Source organism: Sphaerodactylus townsendi, linkage group LG07, assembly GCF_021028975.2.
Source record: "Sphaerodactylus townsendi isolate TG3544 linkage group LG07, MPM_Stown_v2.3, whole genome shotgun sequence".
In the NCBI taxonomy this organism is placed as follows: domain Eukaryota; kingdom Metazoa; phylum Chordata; class Lepidosauria; order Squamata; family Sphaerodactylidae; genus Sphaerodactylus; species Sphaerodactylus townsendi.
The window spans coordinates 26,194,317-26,216,551 of record NC_059431.1 but is presented as its reverse complement, the minus strand read 5'-3'; the positions used below and the strand labels follow the sequence as shown (position 1 = coordinate 26,216,551).

General features: G+C 41.8%; 1 protein-coding gene across 1 annotated transcript in view; it reads right to left on the bottom strand.

The window, feature by feature from the left end:
* PARP8 (poly(ADP-ribose) polymerase family member 8) overlaps positions 1–21,294 on the bottom strand; it is a 54,296-nt gene extending 33,002 nt beyond the window's left edge. The window contains exons 1-8 of the mRNA XM_048503530.1: positions 21,193–21,294; positions 15,471–15,531; positions 11,214–11,304; positions 10,657–10,723; positions 7,572–7,697; positions 4,672–5,236; positions 1,989–2,042; positions 1,792–1,887 (exon numbers count right to left, since the gene is read on the bottom strand). Coding sequence (XP_048359487.1) covers positions 1,792–1,887; positions 1,989–2,042; positions 4,672–5,236; positions 7,572–7,693 — 837 coding nt within the window. The 5' untranslated portion in view covers positions 7,694–7,697; positions 10,657–10,723; positions 11,214–11,304; positions 15,471–15,531; positions 21,193–21,294. The remainder of the gene's footprint in view (positions 1–1,791; positions 1,888–1,988; positions 2,043–4,671; positions 5,237–7,571; positions 7,698–10,656; positions 10,724–11,213; positions 11,305–15,470; positions 15,532–21,192) is intronic.
* Positions 21,295–22,235: the final 941 nt, after the last annotated feature.

Sequence of the window (22,235 nt, the reverse complement as noted above, 5' to 3'; positions counted from 1 at the left end):
CCAAGCTAGATGAAACGATCTCCCTAAGTTCATCCTGGAACATGTTGCAGAGTGACTTCTCATTGGGAAACTCCCTTTATCAATGCTGCAAGGGACTGATTCTGCTCGGGAACACTGCTTCATGGGTGAGACGTTCTTGTTTTTCCACCTGTCAGGGGAGGTATGTTGGCAAATAATGGCACCTGGTGCCATGTTGGTTTGGAAAACAATGAAGGGGGAAGGCAGGAGCCATTCATTCCCACCCTCTCCCCCCCACCCACCCACCCACCCACCATGAACTTCGGTGTTCTCAACCAGAAGCAGGTCCTGTGGAGCTGCTGAAAGAAGTTCCCCAATAGGAATTGAAAGAAGTTACCAGTGAGAACTCACGAGGCAAATCCTTGAGGCAAATTCATGGACATCATCTCATCTAATTTGGCCCTGACAATTAGTTAGGCCTCCTGTTCAGATAAGGGCCACAGTAATTATGGGGAGGGAATTCTAATCAGTCAGTACATGCAGTTCACATAATTAAAACGTACAGAATCAGGCAATACCAAGTAGTGCATTTTAGCGTAACCAGCACAGCTTAGTCATTATGAGAAACTGGCAAGGAAGTTCATGTCTCCCAAAAAGTAACCAACTGAAGAAGGTTAGCTAGCCTTACTTTTGTCCAATATCTAAGACTGGATAATTTTGTTGAGATTACATATGCGTAGATTATTGAGTTATGGTAAATTATATGAATATTTTTTAAAACAGAGTAAAAATGACAATTGCACTTATAAAACTGACATCCTGGCAGCCCAATCCAGAAGGGGGTTGAATCCCCCTTTGGAGGCAGCATGAGCCTACACCAGTGGAAATGTTCTCCCTGGGGCACTTACACTGGCAGAGGGGCAAATCTGCTGGTGCCTGGTCGCTGTGGTGGCCTGCAATGGCCAGTCTGACCTTTAGCTCTCTTGCACTGCCCCAACTGGCAGAGGGGCAAATCTGCTGGTGCCTGGTCGCTGTGGTGGCCTGCAATGGCCAGTCTTGTGCTGGCGCTCTTGCACTGCCCCCAGCTGCATCAGTATGGCAGGGGTGTTCCTGGGGTGGAGCTGATCTTGATCGGCTTCCACCCAGTTGGGGTGTCAGTTGCCCCGAGGCCATGACCCTGCACTTATACCACCCTTTTGGATGGCATATGTGCACTGGGCTACATTGGGGGAGTCCTGACAACGGGGAGGGTTTTTAAGTTTCTCTCCTCCCTATGCTGCCGGGGAAGCTCACTGGAGATGGTAGAGCACGCCTCTGGCACACCAGTCCCACCAAACCAAATTTCTGGATTGGGGTATTAAGTTGCTGCTGTTAGGCCTGGAAGAAGGACAATGATACACAAAGAAAGAGAATGTCTAACTTTTTCTTCATAACGTTAGTCGTTCCCTGACCCAAACTGAAGCCTGTGCAGCTATCATTTTAATTTTGAAAGTTTCAGAAAGGTCTGATCAGCATCTCGTCTAGTTTGTTGTCACTCTTAAGGAAAACTCCTGTTTTAAGAATAATTATGATTCCATTTTTTCCCATATACAGTAAAAGACAAAACTGATATCAACTGTGCTAGAGGGAGAATTTTCATAAACCAGATGCCTATTTGCATATCTGACAAAATGGTGCTCATGAAAGCTAATGCCACAAGCAATGCATTAGTCTCCCATGTGTTACAAGACCCTTTGCTGTTTCTGTACTAATTATTTTATTTGGAGTTCTATTACACATGCTGACTTATAGGAATCAAACCAAAAGAGCTTAACGCAAAGAGCACCAACTTACCCGCAACATTGGCCCATTCTGAAACACATGCGGTTCATCACAAACCACACAGTATTCATTCAGTACAGGGATCCGCTGCTCAGCAAACTCAATTGTCTGAGAACAAGAAAAAACAGGATAATACAATCTGCTGAAAACAATTCACAAAGAACTCCACCTTCACCAGATTTCTGAAACAGATTAACAGGTTATCCTACCTGCACAAGAAAGCCATGGTCCCTTACTGGAATGGATTTTGCACCATAATTTGGCTGTTCAGGAGAAAAAAAACAGAATAGAAATAACATCAGGATCACTGGTGTAATCAGAAGCATTGTTGGAACATTCTTCAGTGGAAATGTGTTTAGATTTTTCTGTAAAACCCCAAAATTGTCAAGTTGTTTGCAGCTGGAAAACAATTCAGTTGGAATTGAGAGCATTCAAACCATCTATTTTCACTAGTTCTTATGTATAGAAAGTTGTGTAGAAAGTTGTGCAGGTCTTTCATTATAGCAGAAACTCTGTATTTCAAAAAAAGGAAACTCAGTGCAATTCGGTCTTTGAACTTTCACTGATAAAAAGACATTTGTCTACGTATATGTATAGCAAAAACCAGAAAATAACTAAATGGTGTCTAATGCTGCATCATCTTGTACCAGTTTACAGATTGGTTCCAGAATCAGAAATGTTACTGTACAAATAGCATATGCCATGCATGCAGAAGGCACCAGATTAAGTCCCTGGATCTCCAGTAAACAGCTGTCAGGGAAACAGGTTGTGAAAGAACTTTCCCTTGCCCAGGAGAGCAGCTGCCAATCAAAGAAGATAATTTTGCAGAAACTGAGCTAATGCCTTACCTAAGTATAAGATAGCACTTGACATACCAATCTTCTTAACTCCTGCAACACCACTACCCCAAAATTATACTGATTTTTTTAAAAAAATACCAGTAAAAATAGCATGAACTAGATAGCCCCAGTTAGTCTCATCAGATCTTGGAAGCTAAGCAGGGTTTGCATGGAAGACCACCAAAGAATGACAAGGTTTCTCTGCAGAGGCAGGCAATGAACAAACCACCTCTGAATGTCTGAAAGCCCCACAAGGCTGCCATATGTTGGCAGCAATTTGATGCCCGACCCCCAAAAGCATAACCTGTTTTTATATGCATAGCAAAGATGAGCTCAGTATTCATGAGATGAAGAGTTTCTACAGCTAGTTGTTTGAAAAGAACTTACAAATGGTATATAAGGAGACTGGAAGCCTTAGCTCAGTAGAGTTGGAAAATTTCCTCAGGTTTCACCAAGAAGGTTAGGGATAGATCAGTTCTTTTACATCCACAGGCTCTCTTTTGAGGAATGGGTTCTTGATTTTTTTTCCCTCTCTGGGTTTTAGACTAAAGTTTTACCAATATTTGGGGATTTTTTCATAGCTTTGTCTATGCTTTTATTAGTGCTCAGATACACTTTCAATTACCATGCCATTTTCTCAAACTCAAAACTCACAAAAATACAGCTCAAATCTTACTCTGATTCCACTTTTGTCAATGAGACATTATCATGAGAGGACATGCTATATATTTTAAGCCCCTTCCGCATACGCAAAATAATGCATTTTCAAACCACTTTCACAACTGTTTGCAAGTGGATTTTGCCATTCCGCACAGCTTCAAAGAGCACTGAAAGCAGTTTGAAAGTGCATTATTCTGCATGTGTGGAATGAGCCTTAGAGTCACAACCTGATTAAACATCTTGGATCAGCTATGCACAAACCACCATTCAGATGTTGCGTACAGATAAAACAAATCTCTTAATTCATACTAAAGATTGTGATGGAGAAAACTGGAAAGGGATTTTGTTCTAGCCCATAGAATCATACTTAGAAAAGTACTGAAACCCTTATGAGCATCTTGAAACATACGCTTTCCATGGGATTTAATGGACATTGTAACAAACCCAGTCTTCAAACAATAATTCAGAGCCTTATCTAAAAGTAGTTTCTCTGACATATCCTTGACATTTCAGTACATGAGATCTATCATGATGAAGTAAATGAAGTTTTGGACTAGATAAGGAAGAATTGGATGGACATCCTTGTTCAGTTTCAACCAAACAGTCCTTATTGGCCAGCAAAGGACTCAGTGCACAAATATTTCAAATTATCAGTTCTTGTTTCACTATACAGCAATGGAAGTGTTTCTTCTATGATTATTTTTTTGCCCCTAATTTGAAAAAAAGGACCGTGCCATTTCTCTTACCAAAGATTTACCATTATTCTTTGTACCATTCTTTAGATAATAGTCCCACATAGCTCCTTACATATACCCACAATATACTGTGTGAGAGACTATGCAACAACTGGTGCACAGAAAGCCTGGCTATATTTTCAATTAAATTTTGATTAAATACCTGTATTCTGTTGAGATGAAGTAAACACTACCATCTTCTAGGCACTGACTCCATATACAGTATTCATGTATTTCCTATAGAAATCTCTAATCATTCATAGACTGGCATAAAGAACTGCAGTGGATGACTATCTTCAACTGCTAAATCACAAAAATACATTCCTAAACTCACAACCTTCAGACTTTGCCTCAGAATGTCATGCAATATATTTTCAAGAATGGGTTTCATGATGGCAATTCAATGTGATCATTAAGGTTAACACCATTAAGAAAAATCAGACATGCTTTCACTTTTTCATCAACAGCTCAATTCTACTACAGGAGTAGGTTTACTTTGGGGGTTCAATGTGTATGACCTGTGTTTGAATAAACACAGATTTTTACGATTTTACCACAGTCTGTCAGCATTTCGGTGAATGTATTATTTGCTGCACTATTTCAGAATTTTTTTTTGAGAAATAAAAAATAAAGCTCACAGGATAAAAGTGGTTACGCACAGTGGATTGGGATGGTGAAGATGAAGATGGTGTTAAGATACCAATAAGCCCTGAGGTAAGAGAGAGTCTCCTGCCCTCTGCTATGGTGGGTTCTTTGAAAAGCTCCGTTTTAGATGACTTGGGGGCACTGGAGTAAGACTTGCTGAGTAATTTGTGGTTCTTCAGTCCATCCAATTCATCCATCCTAAGGTTACTAGAATAAGATCTGCTTAAAAGTTTGTGGGGCTTCAAAGTACTGTTGTGCTCACACCGAGTATCCCCAGGACCTGGTCTACTCAGCAATTTGTGGGGCTTTAAGGTGATGCACTCGTCCTGCTTGATGGCCGCTGAGCAAGAATGGTTCAACAGTTTGTGCGATTTGATGGTCATTGTGTGTTCAGCTCGGGGGTCGCTACTCAATGAGCGACCAAAGGTCCTGTGAGACTTTGTGACACACATGTCCTCAGCTTTAACTGTGCTAGAACAAGTCCTTTTCAACAACTTGTGAGTTTTTGAAATGCCATCTTGTTCAGGTTTCAGTTTTGATTTATTTTTCCCATAGCCTGGTGGAGGATAACTCGGCGACCTGAAAAATGAAAAGGAAGAACAGTTCATTAGAATGTAAGTTGTCAACACCATCCTGTGAGGCTCGCCAGCAGAACACAGCTTCTGCACAAAGTCCCCATCCCCCTGTCCAGTGATTACAAAGTCCAGTGATTACAAAGTGATTACTTCAGGCTCCCCATGACTCAGAAATCAACCTTCTCCTTTTGTTCTATGACTGACTTGTCCTTTATTTTTAATTTATTTACACATCATATAAACAACTTAAACACTCCTGAACAAACTTGTTTTAATTTTCATGCTTTGATCTAAATGTAAACTTGGACGACCACCTCTTATCTCATATGGACTTTTCCCATTTGGGTACTATTGTCATTTGGGCTGCTCTAAATGCATGTACTTCCCTATCTTCCAGTTCACCCTTTGAAAATAATTCAATACAACTTTTAAAGATTCTCTGGGGGGTTGTACCTTGAGATTAGTTCAATACTGGACAGTACAAATCTCTCAAAATTCTGCACAAGTTTCTACCGTACAAGTTATTTTCATTGCAAATTTGTGATTCACTCTTCTATTTTTTCACTTCCAGTCACCAGATGCAGTCTCACCCTGCGCCATCTTTGCAATCATTGTGTTGTTAAATTTCACAAGTAATGTGATTGCTTTATTATTGGGAGGTAGCAGAACCCTGTCTCCCAGTATTCACTGATTTTGTCATTCGTGATGATCATGGAATGGATCCTCCATGAATGGTGAGGGTGTGCTATTCTACATTTGATGCCAGTCTCTGTTCCACTGACTGCCTTGTGCTTTTAATTTCAAATCAAACTCCAAACAAACTGTGAATATCGTTCAGTAGTATATTATTTAGTTACACAGTGTTGACTCGTACAACTCCTTTCCACTACCTGAAGAGTCTTGCTGAGGTAAAAAAAATTTGCTTCATTGGAGTAATGCTTTCTCTGTTAGCGGGAAAAAAGTGAAAGTTCTGCAAGATGTGGAACACACGATATGGTGTGGTGGGTACCCAAGGAATTTACTGTGCATGAAAACCCTGACAGATCAATAGCATAATTCTCTTATGACACACCAAGTGTGGTATAGTGGTTAGAGTGTCAGAGTGATATCTGCCATGGAAACTTGCTGGATGGCCTTGGGACAGTATCGCACTGTCAGAATGATCTACCTCACAGCATTCTTGTGAGGATAAAATGGAGGAGAAGAGACCAATGTAAGCTGCTTTGGGATCCCACTGAAAAGAAAGGCAGAGTGCAAACAAACAAATAAATAAGCTTTATCGAAGGCTTTCACAGCCGGAATCACTGGGGTGCTGTCTGGTTTCCGGGCTGTATGGCCGTGTTCTAGCAACATTCTCTCTCCTGGCGTTTCAGATCCTGCATCTGTGATGCTGTGCATCTTCAGATCCTCTAGTTGAGATGCCAGCCACAGATGCTGGCTAAGATGCCAGGAGAGAATGCTGCTAGAGACACGAGTGGCGTCATACAGCCCGGAAACCAGACCCTTAGCTAAACCCTTGAAACAGCTATAGCCTAACTAAGTTAAGACTTGTCTGATCTGTCATGTAAGCCAGAAAAACATTGAAGTATTACATTTTAAAAGCTCAGTGACAACTTTCAGTACCAAATGCTAGAGCAACTAAACTGCCTTAAAAAAAGAACAGAATGAAAACATCTGTATTTACACACACGTAACTTCAGGTATTGCTTTTATAGTACATGGAAATGAACACAGTGGTGCTCCAAAGTTGGTGTTTTTTTTTTTAAAAAATCAACTTAACTGCAGACTGGGAAGTAGCACTGGCGAGTATGCCTAAGCATTTCCTGTTCTCTTTTCATTTACCATAAATTACTCTCTATCCACTGCTTTCCCCCATGTATGGTTGTTAGTATCTAAGGCCCAAGGTAGATGTTCAGACCCTTAGGTCTGAACTGGGAAACATAGGATCTAGGACATATAAGTTAACAAGTAATGAGATGCTTAAGTTGCAGAGCATTCCCCAGGTGCAGAAAGGAACAGGAATGTGAAACATTAGCTTCTGCAATAGTCAGGTACTATATACAACATTAGCTCCTGCAATAGTCAGGTACTCTCGATTGGCCAGGCCTACTAGAAGTACTGACCTTCTGACATTGCTCATACAACAGTGGGAGAAGTACTGACCTTCTGACATTGCTCATACAACAGTGGGAGAAGCACTTCAGTCTCCTCCTGTTCAGAAAGCTGACCTCAGGATCCATTAGCTCAGGACATGGACTGGGTACAACTGCACATCCCCTAGCATAGCACTTACATGTCTAGGAACTATCATCATCTTGTTCCTTTATATACTCTCTTACCTGCGCAGTGTAGAAAAGATGTGCAGAGGAGATTTCACTTTTTTTTCAGAGATTTTTTTGTTGTGCGTACTGGTTGATTTTTCTTTGCCATTTTTCCATTGCCGCGTCACAAATGTTTGCATGATCCTGCAAATGAAAACACAGAGACACCTTTTATTGACGCTCACTTCTTTCATGTACGTATGTACAAACACACAATGCCTCCTCCACATGAACACAGGACACTGTCTTATACTGCCAGACCTGTGGCTCAACAAGGTCAGTATTGCATATTCTCCAAAGGAGAAAACAAAGCAGAATCAAATATTGTTGGAAGATTTTCGACTAGGTGCATGAAATGAAGGAGCTCAAAGACTTCTGTGAAGACAGTCTGTTCATTGCATACACATTTCAGGCAAATAAATACATGATTGTGTACAGAGACATCACCGGAGAGCCAATATAGAAATCAGATAGATTACATAGAGCCCCATCCAAAGTGAGGGCAGGGGAAATACACTCATGGGAGCAGCCCATGGCTGCACTGGGGGATTTGCCTTCCCTGGGGCACCTGCCCTGGCAAAGAGGCGATTCCACTGACATGCAGCTGCCATGGCCCTCTGATGCTGGGATGCGGTGCCAGATGTGGCACCAGCATCCTAGAGCCCCTGCTACTGCAGGCATAGTGGGGGAGGACCAGGGGAGTAGCCAAAAATAGACAGCTCCTCCCAGCCATTCACCGCCTTATGCTGGGACTTCAGACTTACGGCACCTAAAAAGGTGTCTCTCTATTAAGCCCAATTGGGGCTTCTCAGCAGCGGGGAGGACTTTTTTGCTTTGGAAGCCTTCCCATGCCTCTGGGAAGCCCCTATTGGAGCAGCGGGGACAGCCGGCCACTTGGTCTACTGCCTCTTCTGCCCATCAGAAGCAGAAGATGCAGAAGCTTTATTCTCTCCGATAAAGCAAGACCATGAACTGATTGTCACACAGAATAGGAACTGTTAATATAGAAAATTAGAATAAAGTTGGATAAAAACACCAAAGCATTTCTAGTACCAAAATAACATGTGAACAACATTCCTGAAAGGCTTAAAGACCATAGAAAGACCAGGTTTGCATTATTAAATTCAAAGAACAAGAACAACAATAGGTTGAAATGAGATGTATTATCAAGAAACAGTGAAAATTATCAAGAATGTGGACTCAAGAGTTACATCCAGTAGAGGAGCTAATGAATTGGGATATTCCATATAAGGAAGAAAAGGCACAATCTTCTCAGGCTGAGCAGAGGGCCTGAAATAGCAGGTAGTTCACCTCAGAGTAGAAATGATGGATGACTGAAGAAACTTCTAAAATTGTTAGATAGAAAAGAAGTAAAAGATGACAGAATTAGAATCAGAAGTCGGGCAGATCATCCAGAGCCAGAAGCGGTGGAATGTGACACCACTACTGCTCTGCCCCGTTGTAGCCAGAGGGTTTTCAGCTGGCACAGGGAAGCAGGAACAACAACATTCCTCCCCAGCTGGCTGAAAATCCTCTATGAGGCTGTTTAGGGTACTGGCTGCAGCACTTGTAAGCTGGGTGGGAGCTGACCTCCTCCAGGAATGCCTCAGCCAGCCTCCCCTGTGCTGGCATCCAATCAGAACATAAGAACATAAGAACTAGCCTGCTGGATCAGACCAGAGTCCATCTAGTCCAGCACTCTGCTACTCACAGTGGCCCACCAGGTGCCTTTGGGAGCTCACATGCAGGATGTGAAAGCAATGGCCTTCTGCTGCTTCTGCTCCTGAGCACCTGGTCTGCTAAGGCATTTGCAATCTGAGATCAAGGAGGATCAAGATTGGTAGTCATAGATTGACTTCTCCTCCATAAATCTGTCCAAGCCCTTTTTAAAGCTATCCAGGTTAGTGGCCATCACCACCTCCTGTGGCAGCATATTCCAAACACCAATCACACCTTGCGTGAAGAAGTGTTTCCTTTTATTAGTCCTAATTCTTCCCCCCAGTATTTTCAATGAATGCCTCCTGGTTCTAGTATTGTGAGAAAGAGAGAAAATTTCTCTCTGTCAACATTTTCTATCCCATGCATAATTTTATAGACTTCAATCATATCCTCCCTCAGACGTCTCCTCTCCAAACTAAAGAGCCCCAAACGCTGCAGCCTCTCCTCATAAGGAAGGTGCTCCCGTCCCTCAATCATCATCGTTGCCCTTCTCTGCACTTTTTCTATCTCTTTGATGCTAAAACAGGATTGAACACCAGCTTCCCTTCCAGATCAGGTGTCACAGTTGTCCACCCTGCCACCACATTTGGCAAATCTGCCAGTGGAGCGGGCATATGCGCTGGCACAAGCGTGGTCTGGCTCCAAAGAGCTATCGCCCCTGCCTTTGGATGGGGCTCTAAATACAGCATTCCAGCAACTTGCAGATGGAGACAAAGGAACTATTAGAATAACCAGAGTAAAGAAATAAAAGAGAACATTAAAAAAGGAAGGACAAGAGATTTGTTCCACAAGATCCAAGGGATCAAAGGGAATTAGAAAGTGCAGTTAGGCATGCTGAAAGATCAACATGGAGATAAGTTTAACTGAACAGGTCAAAATGAAGAAAAGATGGGAACAATACACTGAGGAACTATGTGCAATAGATGAAAAGATGACAGATCCCTTCTAAAGAAGAAACTTTTGAAGATGAACCTATAGTTTCAGAAAGTGAAGTGAAATATGTTATCTTGCCACAAACTAGAGCAGTCAAAACTGATTTATAGTACAATCCTATGCACAGATACTCCAGTTTAAGCCTACTGAAATCACAACAGGAAACTTCTAGTATAGTGTCTGGTTAAACCCTAGTGCTTACTTATAGTATATAACATAAGATCTGACCCAAACAATCCATGCATTAATCAGAAAGCAGAACAAAAGAAAAGTATACATATAGATCATAGAAGCTGAATACAAAAAACATACAACTTATACACACAGTACACATCTATCTACAAACCAATCATAAAAAGCAGAGAAACAAACCAGGGGCAAAATGAATAGGCAAAATGAATTGGGGAGCAATTATTTACATCTGTGTGTTTTTTTTACTTCATGAACTCACTTCTTTAGCTGATGCCCCAGTCCGAATCTTTCCTTAGTAGAGATCTGAAACACGTCAACAGTGGGCACTGCAGAATAGAAGATATTGTTGAAAAATCCAGACAAGTTGGTACATGTTGAAGCTCTGCAACATTTTGCTGAAGTGAGGAGGTAAAAACTAGCAAAAGGCCAACTGTTGTGATGGCCAAGGGATATAGAGAAAGGCAAACCAATTTAGCAAGAGCTCTGTGAGGGGAAGAAGTTGGAAAACCAAAGGGACAAAGAATTCAAATGCCAGGCAAGATAGGAAGTCCATTAACAATTCATTCCAACTGTTAATTACCCACACAGATTTGATAATTGAATTTCTGCAGCATTAACATCCAACCATTGATTTTTGTTACATCTCCCTCTACTAAATTAAAGGGCCTTTTGGAATCCAATACTTTCTTTCCAATAATGTAATTAGGCACTGGAATCAAGCCCCATTATTTGTTTGGCAGAAGAAGTTCCTCACAGACATGGCACCCAGAACTCCCAGCAGAGGCATCATACAGGAAAAATGAAAACGTGACCTACCTGGGCCATTTAAATACTGTGTGAGCGAACAGTGCAATCTCACAATTATAGGCTCTGTGCGGATTACATCCCATGCCACTGCAATCTCTTCCTGATTCAAGAAAACAGTACAAACCGTAAGTCATCGCCATCATTATCAGATCCTAACACGTTCACTAGTAGGGCTGCTAGACCATGGAGATGCTCACTTAAGTTGCTGTCTAGACTAGAGGTGTCAAACTCATTTGTTACAAGAGCCAGATGTGATGTAAATGTGACTTGGTCAGGCTGGGCTCTGCGTGGGGGTGGCTGCCTCAGCTGGCCCCAGAATGGCACAGGAGAGGTTCTTGGACAGTGGGGTGGGGTGAGGTGGCTGCCTTGAGAGGGCTTATCAGGCCTGTGACCCAGTTGATGCAACCCTCTCCCCGGGGGGGGGGGGGGCTTTCCCTCAGCTGGCTCCCAGGCCTCATAACCCTATCAAGGGTCTAGATTCAGCTCCTGGCTGCATGTTTGACACCCCTGATCTACACATTGTTTGAGGCATGAGTTCTATGGGCATCTAGCTACTATTAGAACTTGAGCGAGGTCAGTGATAAAGCATAAAATGGACTGCATGAGAAACTGAACATTCAAATGAAGAGACTGTTCCCTTGCCGCAGTGTTCAAGAAATCTCTACTCTTATGCTGTATTAGGCTCATAAGCTTTCTCAAACAAAGCCATACTACAGTGACAACAACTCAGTTCTCTTCCTCCCCTTTTCTTGGCTTTTAGTCTTGGTGGGGAAATTATTTATTAATGCAGCCATTTATGCAAAAGGCTGACATCTTGACAGGCAACTGATTTCACGCAACCTTCTTCAAAGTAACCCCACTTCTAGACTTTACTCCCAGTCACAGAGACAATAAATCATGGCACTTGAATCAACAAGGCTGGTAATTGCGACAGGGGACAGGGCATTAGTGAGCTCCAGAACAGGGAGTATGAGCAGCCAGGGGCCGCTGAACCGCCAAGCCTTACCACCTGGCAATGTTGTGCGACATGCATGTGGGCAAAAAGGGGTGGTGCAAGCTTCCTATATATTAGGCAGCAAGCGGTTGCTTCGGCCTCTTTTGGTGCCTCAGCAAACTGACCCACCCACCCTCCGTGTTTTGGGACGGGGTTTTGTTGCTACTACAAGTCACAGCTATGGCGGTTTGGGCAGAGGAGCACATCCTTGTGGGGAGGCTGAGCTTACATGGCGCACCTCCCTGCAGCTGGGGGCCTCCAGAAGAGGCTTGGCGTGGGGTGGACTCATGGCTCATGCCGCGGAGGCCTCTTCAATCAAGCCCAACACCCCAGCAGTTGGGGGGCCAAAATAGGGTGAGCACCTGGTGGCCTGCTACCTTTCTGTCCTCCCCAATAGGGATTGGGGTTGTTGCCGGGGGCAGCCACGGGTGCCGACCGGCTGCTACGATGCGCTCCTCTTGCTCACCCAGCTTCAGCATTAATAAAGGGCTGCGACCCAATTTAATCCAAAAAGTGTCCTGCGGTTGTTCACCTGGAAACTCTGCACATCTGGCTGCAAATAAAGTATTCTGTTTTGGGACAACCCCAGAGTAAGATTTTGAGGTGCCATTCATACTGTAGGCAGGATCCAACAAACTATACAACTAGTTCTGGGTGCACAAAATGCCTCAGACCTTGTGGTTCTTGAATATCCGGTCGCCCTATGACACCATGATCTACATTTGAAAGTAAGGGATGTGGCCAATTGAATTCACAATGAAACACCTAAGGTGGTTCTTTGAATTTTAAGACCAATGCTGACTGGTTGTGGTAATCAGCATTGTTCAAATTCAATCATAATTCAGTTCATAGTCAGCCCCATGGGTAGCTTCATTAGAACACACAGCATACCTACAACTTTCAAAAGGAAAACGACATTAAATTTCCCTAAATTAAATCAACATTTTTAAAATTCCCATACGTTGCAAAAATACTCATCAAACTTTTCTGGTTAACCATGAGAACTGTTGGAAAAATATGCAAAGAGAAGAACATATGTTTGTGTATGGTTACACAATTCATAGATATAATTTTCTAACCATTGTGTTAGATATGCTGACTAGAAGACAGAATGGGTAATTTTATCCTTTTCCTGCTCTCCAATGCAGCTTTCCAGTTCAAGTCTATCAGCCATGTAGGGCCCATAATCCTTGGAATAAACTTTTCTAAAATCAGAAAAGACTGCTGGAGGGTGGGAAATACAAGAAGATTCACAACTCTCACACTTTCTGCAAACAGACTGAGGGTTCCATTCCATCATGATGATAACTGGGTACAGCTTACCAGAAACATCAGAAACTGAAGACTAATTGTGTAAAACAAGAGGGATAGATTGGTAAGATCAGCACTGTTAAATCTTTGAATGATCCAAATGTAGAAGGTGATAAAAAGTGATGGACCAGTATCTGTGACCATACAGTCCTGGAAAACATTTACTGAGTCAGAGGAAGAGCTGCCAGCATTTGATCCACCACTAAAGATATGGTGGTATGATTAATTGCTTTCCAGAAACATCTGTAAAGAGTTTTGTGTAGAACTCCTTTCCAGGTCCATAAGCACTCTACTTTGAAAAAAAAAGAAGAATCTGGGAAGACTTATTTATTTTAGGTGGCGATTGCTGACCATTACTAATTGTTGAGCTTGGTTGTACAGGAGGTTGTTATCTTGCATTTTTATGCAATTTTAATTATATTGTAATGTTTTCATTTTCAATGTTTACAGTTTTACTTGTAAGCTACTTTGAAAGCTTTGCCTTGGAAAGTGGCCGAAAGTGTGAAAATAAATGCATACAAAAATAAAATAAGTTAATGGCCCTGATTTTAGATTTAATAACATGAAAAAATGTATCAAATCTGCGTTTTAAGGAATGGAGTCATGCGATTTCACAACTGAAATCAGCAAATACCTTGGGCAAAGGCAGTTTAGAGCTGGAGCATTAGGGACTCTATTATTATTTCATTGTTATTATTTAGGGAAGCCCATAATTCCCCACAAATGGGGCTAGATCCACAAAATGGTGGGAGGAAGGAAAATTGCCATTAGTGCTGTTCCATAAATAGTGCTACAATAGGTATGTCCTATAAGCATTCCCCGTGTGCTGGAAATGGCAAGCTTTTGCATAAGCAGAATATCTTCATACCTAATTTCACTTGACTCATGCAATGTTCTATGTCTCAGGTACAAAAAAAAAAAACCCTACCATGAACAGAAGACCCTTTCTGCAAGACAAAGACACCTTTGGACCTGACCCATACTATGAAACAGTCCAACTGAGAGGATTTTGCAATGGGCAGCGCAGTTTGCTGGGGTAAATCCCCCTCTGGACGCACCGTGGGTTTATGCCAGGGTAAATGCTTTCTCCAGGGCACTTATGCTGACGGAGGGGCAAATATGTCGGTACCTGGCCCTACAGGACCCAGCGATGCCTGGCCACAGCGCCTGGCCTTGCACATTGTCTCCAGCTTTGCTGGTGTTCCAGGGGGTGCAACCGACCTTATTTGGCCATCAGACCCTTTTCAGCCTCCGTATACGCTGGCAGGCCTGCTGGTGGAGATTCACCATGATTTTTGCGGCATATCTCTATTCTTCCCTATAGGAGAATTGGGGGTGGTTTTTTTTACTTTTTTGGACTTTCCGCACTGCGGGAAGGCCCTGTGGAGGAGATGGAGTGGCACTCAAGCAGCACCAACCCCGTCCACCTCAGCTCTGGATTGAGCTGATAATCTGTGGGAAGAAGTTCATCCAATTCCTTGGTTATTTCAGAATTCAAAGGGTTAAATCAAGTCTTGCAAACATACAAAATGAGTGCGGAAGATTGTTACGCTAGCAACATAACCCTAAAAAAGTGTTATACCCTTCTGAATCCATTTGAAGTCAATGGGTTTAGAAGGCAATGTTCTTAGGATTTAACTGTTTCGGTCCATTCCTCCACTACTGGCTTTGATTCAAAATGATACTGCTTTATCTTCCATTATTTCAAGCCATCATAAGGAAAAATGGGAATGTACTGAACTACACAAATAGTGCCAAATAGCTGCACAGTATCTTGGAATCCATCTTGTGGCTGTCTCCGCTGAAATATGAATCAGAACCAGCCATGCAACAGAGACTTCTGAAGATCAAGGAAAAACAGAAGGGATGTGGCTGAAGGTGGCTGACTACGCATCTTGATGAAGGATGAAGTGAACCATGTATTCATCTTTATTATATTACTGTATGATGAGATTACTTACATCAAGAAAGCTAACATCAATATGCAGATCAATATCTACATCATCAATGGCTCCATATTCCCTGAAAGGAAAGAATATAATGTTACAGCTATTTTTTTTATATTCTTGAACACCCAAAAGAGTAAGAATCTTATTAACAGCAGAATATTAAGCAAACACAATTCAAGCACATATTTAACCACTTTCAGCACAGAGATTATGTTGGATTCAGGTAGTGATTTCATTCCGATTTCTCCCGTTTTTCTCTCTTGTTCAACCCTCATCCCCCTGGCTTTTGCCGAAGCTCGTTCCAGAATTTCCAACATAGCCCCTTTGGATGGTCAAAAAGTTTCCCCTTCTCCCAGAAAAACCGGTTGGATCCAACCCATTGAATTCTTGTGACAGGGAAAGAAGTCTTCTACTGTAGACCATAAAAATGGCTTCCGAAGCCTACAGCATAAAGAACCATTAAGTAGAAGGAATTACACTAAGGAGACTAACTACAATATAACTTTTTTTTTTTGCAATAGACAATCTCTGGAATATAAGTAGTTTTATTTGTTTATTTATTTATTTGTTTGTTTGTTTGTTTGTTTGTTAGATTTATAGGCCGCCTCACCCCCGAAGGGCTCGAGGCGGCTCACAATATGGCTGTTCACAATGACAGCAAATAAATACAAAAATATAACTTAACCCCATTAAAATCTAATAGCAGCAATTACTTTAAATGAATAGAAATTAAAGCAACAAGAGTTGTTAAAAAACAGGCGCCCGATCCAAAGGCCAGAGAGGGAGGGGGAAAGGCAGGGCCCAAGATGGAATCAGGCCCAGCCAAGGTGGACAACAGGCAGCCTCAGTGGGGGGCGGTAGAGCCGCGGCCAGCCCCCCCCCCGAAAGCTCAGTGGAATAGCTGTGTCTTGCAGGCCCTGCGGAACTCACCAAGGTCCCGCAGGGGCCGGACAGGTGGAGGTGGAACATTTTCTATGACTATCAGCTACCATGTAGCAACAGAGATCCATATGAAGTTGCAAAAATGGAATAAACATGCAGAACTGATTAAATTGTCGTTTGTATGTTTTATACTGTTCTTATTGCATTGCTTTCTAATTGTACAGCCCACAGCTTTATTTTGTTTATGCTATTTGTGATGCTCTTTATTTATTTATTTATTTATTTATTTACATTATTTAAAATCTGGCTTTCTCTCTGGGAATTAAGGCGGATTACACAGAATGAGTCAATACAATCAACGAGATGGGACATTCAGTGGGCAATGAAATAAGGATTTGGGTTGTAAGACCAACTAGAACCCTTAAAAAGCAACAGTGTGTTAATGTGACCACTTAAATATGCAAAACTACACAGTAGGACCTAACAAACAGCAAACTAGTAGATTAGACTACAGTCCGTAATAATCCGTCCAAGTAACTTTGCGAACAATTTGTACAGTGCTACCCTATTGCCTGTGCAGAAATGCCTTAATTGATTCTGTAATCTGCCTTGAGATTTCATAAAAAGGGTGGGCTGTAAATTAAGTAAATAAATACGGTCATCAGTAAAGTCAGTACAGACAGGCAGTCTGTAAAGAAGTCTATTTGGAAATAGGGTCCATTGAATACCAGTTTAATGCTAGATACATACCTTTCTAAATGGATTGATGTCAACAGATTTAGGGGCATAACTCTGCTTAGGACTGTACTTTACACTATACATCAAAAAGTCCCCCAGCCCAAAGCTCATTAGGGGGACTTTGACAAGCAGCTCTATCAGACCCACCTCAAAATAACAGTAGTGACCAACTCTATAAAGCACAATGTAAATACTAACGATTATTGGAAAATGCTTGTCATTGATTCATTCCACCATTACCAAAGACTGCAGGGAAACTGAGAGGGAATGAGTTCTCACTCTTAAATAATTGGATTTGGTCTCTACAAAATAAGTTAATGTATATCCCCCCAAAGAGCTTGGTTTATAGTAGCTGAGGGTTTCTGACAAACAGTAATTGCAGACAGCTAATTCTTTAGGGCTTCAAATAATTAGTTTGACCCGAGCGGCCTGGAGAACCATCCAAAACTGCCTGGAGGAAGGGCTGACTATGCCAGATCTTTGAACATGAGCTGTGAACAGATCTGTTTCTGCATTTCTTAGTATGCTATGACGACCCTCGCAAGACAGACCCTGCGAAGTCAGCATTTTACATGAGTATAATTTTGGCTTTCGTTACTTTTTGTTAAAATTAGTGAAGTTAGGAATCCGGACTAACATGGTTATAACTCATGATGCAAACCCATTGTCACTCCAAGAGGAACTGCACAGGAAAAATTGCTTGTAAATGTATAGCAGCATAACAAGGAAAATGAATAAAATATCCAAAGGCTGATTTTGTTCATGTCAAAATTATATTGCCATTCCCAAAAATTAATCAGTGGTAAATATAGGTCTAATTGGATAAATATAGGTATAATCTGGGGATGGACTGATAAACTGGTGAATAAATGCAACCAACAAGATTCTCAAAGATAATAACATCCAATGACCTGGGAAAATATAGATTTTTACTTCCAGTGTGTTCCTTTTTTCCCCATTTCCATTGTATCTACTGTCCTGCTGTTCTTGGGTATGCCTGAAGTTTGGCCTGCTGGTGAAAACAGAACCATTGCCCCAAGCAATAAGGGAAAGTGTGGTCAGACATGTTGCAACAGGGACAAATAACTGATCTTCTCATTAGATGATCATCAGTGAGATAATGGCTATATCCATCTGTCACAAACTCATTTGTTTAGGAAGAGAATGAACGAAGCTTTATCCCAGGCCTCAAGTTGCCATTCAGTTTTAAACAATTGTGGTTGGCTTTTTGCCTACCAATCGAGATTCTGAACCAGGGTTAAATTGTGGTTTACAGTAGAAATTAGTAGGCTAGAAGCAAACTGCAATTTTAAAGCACCCAAATTCAGACATCACAACCACCAGTAGGGTTTTTTCCCTCCAAATCAGGAAGTCTCTTACCTAAGTTCCTAGTGTGAAGAGATTGGAAGGAAAACAGGTTGGAGGAAGTGGGAAGGAAAACACAGGCCTGAGAATAAATCAGGCACATTGTTGTTACAAACAAACTTGAATTTGTGATGTCTCAATGTAGTAAATGTACAACAAGAAGAAGAAGAGTTGGATTTATATCCCCCCTTTCTCTCCTGCAAGGAGATTCAAAGAGGCTTCCACACTGCTTTCCCTTCCCCACTCACAACAAACACCCTGTGAGGTAGGTGGGGCTGAGAGAGCGCTGAAGAACTGTGACTAGCCCAAGGTCACCCAGCTGGCGTGTGTGGGAGTGTACAGGCTAATCTGAATTCCCCAGATAAACCTCCACAGCTCAGGCTGCAGAGCGGGGAATCAAACCTGGTTCCTCCAGATTAGATTACACCTGCTCTTAACCACTATGCCACTGCTGCTCCTTTGGACCTTCAGAAAAAAGCACTTGGAACCTTCAGAAAGCACACCATAAATGCTAGGAACATCATCCAACCAAAGTTGACCCCCTTGTGTTAAGTCCTATGGATATGGGTGGTTGAAACCTCAATATGTGCTTAACAGAGCAATCCTAAGAAGAGTTATATCTTTCCAAGTCAATGCACTGAACTCTCGCACTGAAATCAATGGTACTTAAACTGTGCAAGTCTCTGAAGAATTGCTCCAGTCTGTGTCCATTGATTACAATTGTGTGTTTTGTGACTATCAAGGAAGTTATAAGCACTCTCAATAAACACACAGTGGAAGAGAAACAAGAACTGCAAATCAAACAGATTGTGAAAATAATTAAGCACAGTAACGGTTTCCTTTTAAATATAACAGGTTACTTTTTTATTTGAAAGTCTGAAGACCCTGGAGGAGTTTATCACCAAGGTTTAAAGGGTTTCACCAGTGATTAACTGTCACCACCCTTGCAATGATTATCTCATTCACATCCTGTCTGGGCTTTAATTGACAACGTTTTCTGTCTTTAATGAATTCCCTCTGAATTCAAACAGCATGTAATGAACCTAATATTTTCCTGCGGTCACGATACTGTCCAAAGAACTGGAACAAGCACTCACAGATTCACTGTGTCACTCAATAGAATGAAACAAATGAATTTTAAGGGGCATTAATTTAGATCCACTAATGTTCTGAACGGTCGGGTAGAAGAACATACGCACTGGAATTTGTGTGTGGCCTGGAACTGTATCTCGACCCAAAGGAACAATCTTTTTGTTTTGGTGAAGGGGAGCAGAAATATGATTGAATTTTATGTTTTTCCTGATATGGCATGAAATGGATGCCTCCCCCCCACCCCTCCACCCCCAAGGATAGCAACCATACTGGGAAAATTGATGCCTGTTTTTGCAACATTGATTAATAAAGGAAATAAAGTATCCTGTATCAATGGCATCAATTGGTATCTGAATGGATTTTTAAAAACAGAGACAGCTAGGTTGGACAACTGGCTGGATGAAAGTGGTGACAATGAATTAGGATTGTCAATTCCAATTTGGGAAATTCCTGTAGATTTTAGAGGCTTCAAAACAGCCATCTTCTCTAGAGGAATTGATCTCTGTAGTCAGCAGATCAGTTGTAATTCTGGGCGATCTCCAGGCCCCACAGGGAAGTTGGCAATCAAGAATAAGATGGAAACAAAATGGGGAAAATGGCATATTTGCACATTTCCAGCTCTTCCCTCCCCCCACCAAAAAAGACAGAAAGACTGAGATAATAATTTAGAATGAACCAATGTGATGTAGAGGTTAGATTGTCAAACTAGAATCTGGAAGACCCAAGTTCAAACCCAGCATTGCCCTAGAACTGGCTGGATGTTCTTGTGCCGGTCATTCTCTTGGCTGAACCTACTTCTCAGGGCTGTTGTAAGGATTAAATTATAGAGGAACAACAATGTATGCTGCCCTGAGCTCTCTTGAGGAAGGATGGCGTAAAAATGCGCATAGATCATGATAAGGTTGATTTTCTGATGAGGGCGGGTAATTTTTAACATGCTCTAAAGCAGTGGTTCTCAACCTTCCTAATGCTGCAACCCTTTAATACAGTTCCTCATGTTGTGGTGACCCACAACCCTAACATTTATTCATTTTACAGATGGAGAACACTGATACAGAGAGTCTTAGGTGACCCCTGTGAATCGGTTGTTCGTCCCCCAAAGGGGTCCCGACCCCCAGGTGGAGAACCACTGCTCTAAAGACTGGTTCATGAAGATGGAATATCACTGAAAGCGCAGCATCCAAGCCCAAAGTATTTTTTTAAAGGTTCTTTGGGTGAATTTGGCATAAGATGATTTATTTCATATAATTCATATTAGACACACGTGTGTATTCAGGTCTGTGAATGGATAGACATCCTGTCAGATCTTCAGTCCACTGGTACTCAGAAAATATAACTGTAGGTAAGTACATTTATCCTTGGGTTGAGAAAGAAAGGCAACATAATTTACATTCCCACCCCCACCTCCAATCTTTCTGTAATTTCCTTAGAAAACTAAACAAAAGCTAGAGTTGGGAGTCAATCAGCCCAAAATGTTAACAGCTGCTAATTAAAAATGCTGTAATTTTCCAAGTGTGAAATGTTTGAAGTTTTGAAATGGTTGAATGCATTTGTCAGTACAAGTTTAACAACAGTATTTAAAAAGTCCAGAACGGATGCCCATTTAATTTGGTTTCACCTCTCCAGAACAAAAACAATTTAACCCCGATAAGTATACCTGAGAGATACTGCACTCGGCCCATAGATCTCTCTTACAGCAGCCAAGTCGGCTTCCAGCTGTGGATGCTTGTGAAGTTCTCCATCATAACTAACCTGCAGAGCAAAAAATGGGCATGTTTATAGTACTGCAGAAATGGTAGGAACAAAAGGCAGGGGCAAAATGGTAGGAATAAGGCCCCTCATAAGAAGAGAAGAAAGCCTTTTATACTTTGCTTTTTTCTATGAAAGGAGTCTCAAAGTAGCTTACAATCACCTCCCCCTCCCCCAAGAACACATGCTTTGTGAGGCAGGTGCAGCTGAGAGAGTTCAGAGAGAACTGTGACTGGCCCAATGGAACCCAGCAGATTTCATATGGAGAAGTGGGGAAGAAAACCCGGTTCTCTAGATTAGTGTCGGCCGCTCTTAACCACTATAACATGTTGTACTGACTGGCCCATATGGCATGAATACAAAGAAATGTGAAAATAAGATCATTAGAAAAACCTTACGAGATCAAGGTGCATCTAGTCCTACTTGCAACAGTGCTGGTCAGATGCCTCTGGAGGGGCCACAACTGAGGCACAAAGGCAGCAGACTGACATAGCACCTGGTGTTTAGATGTATACTACCTCTGAACACAAAACTTACATTTCGTTTTCCTGAATGTAGCTATCATGGGTAACGACTGCTGATAAATACTCTTCATGCATTTATGTAGTCCTTTCTAAGAGCCAAATGTTCCCTGCCCCCATTAATTATGTGCTGCGCAAAATAATACACTCGCTTTTCTATCCAGAATCAGTCCACTTGCTAGACAAACAGGACACCTGCCCAGAACTGAGGTGTACAGAAAGAACCATGTGACCAGGCAACATCATTGTAACTTCCCTATCTTCTCCTAATTTTCTATGGTCTGTTGGATGTTTTCCTGCTTCCATGGGAAATGGAGGAGACAGCTCATTATTCTTGCTACCCAGTTCTCTTTAAAAACTTTTTAATTCATGCAAGAATAAGTAGGGATTGGATCTGATTTTGGTTGGAAGCTATAAAAGGCTTCCTTGT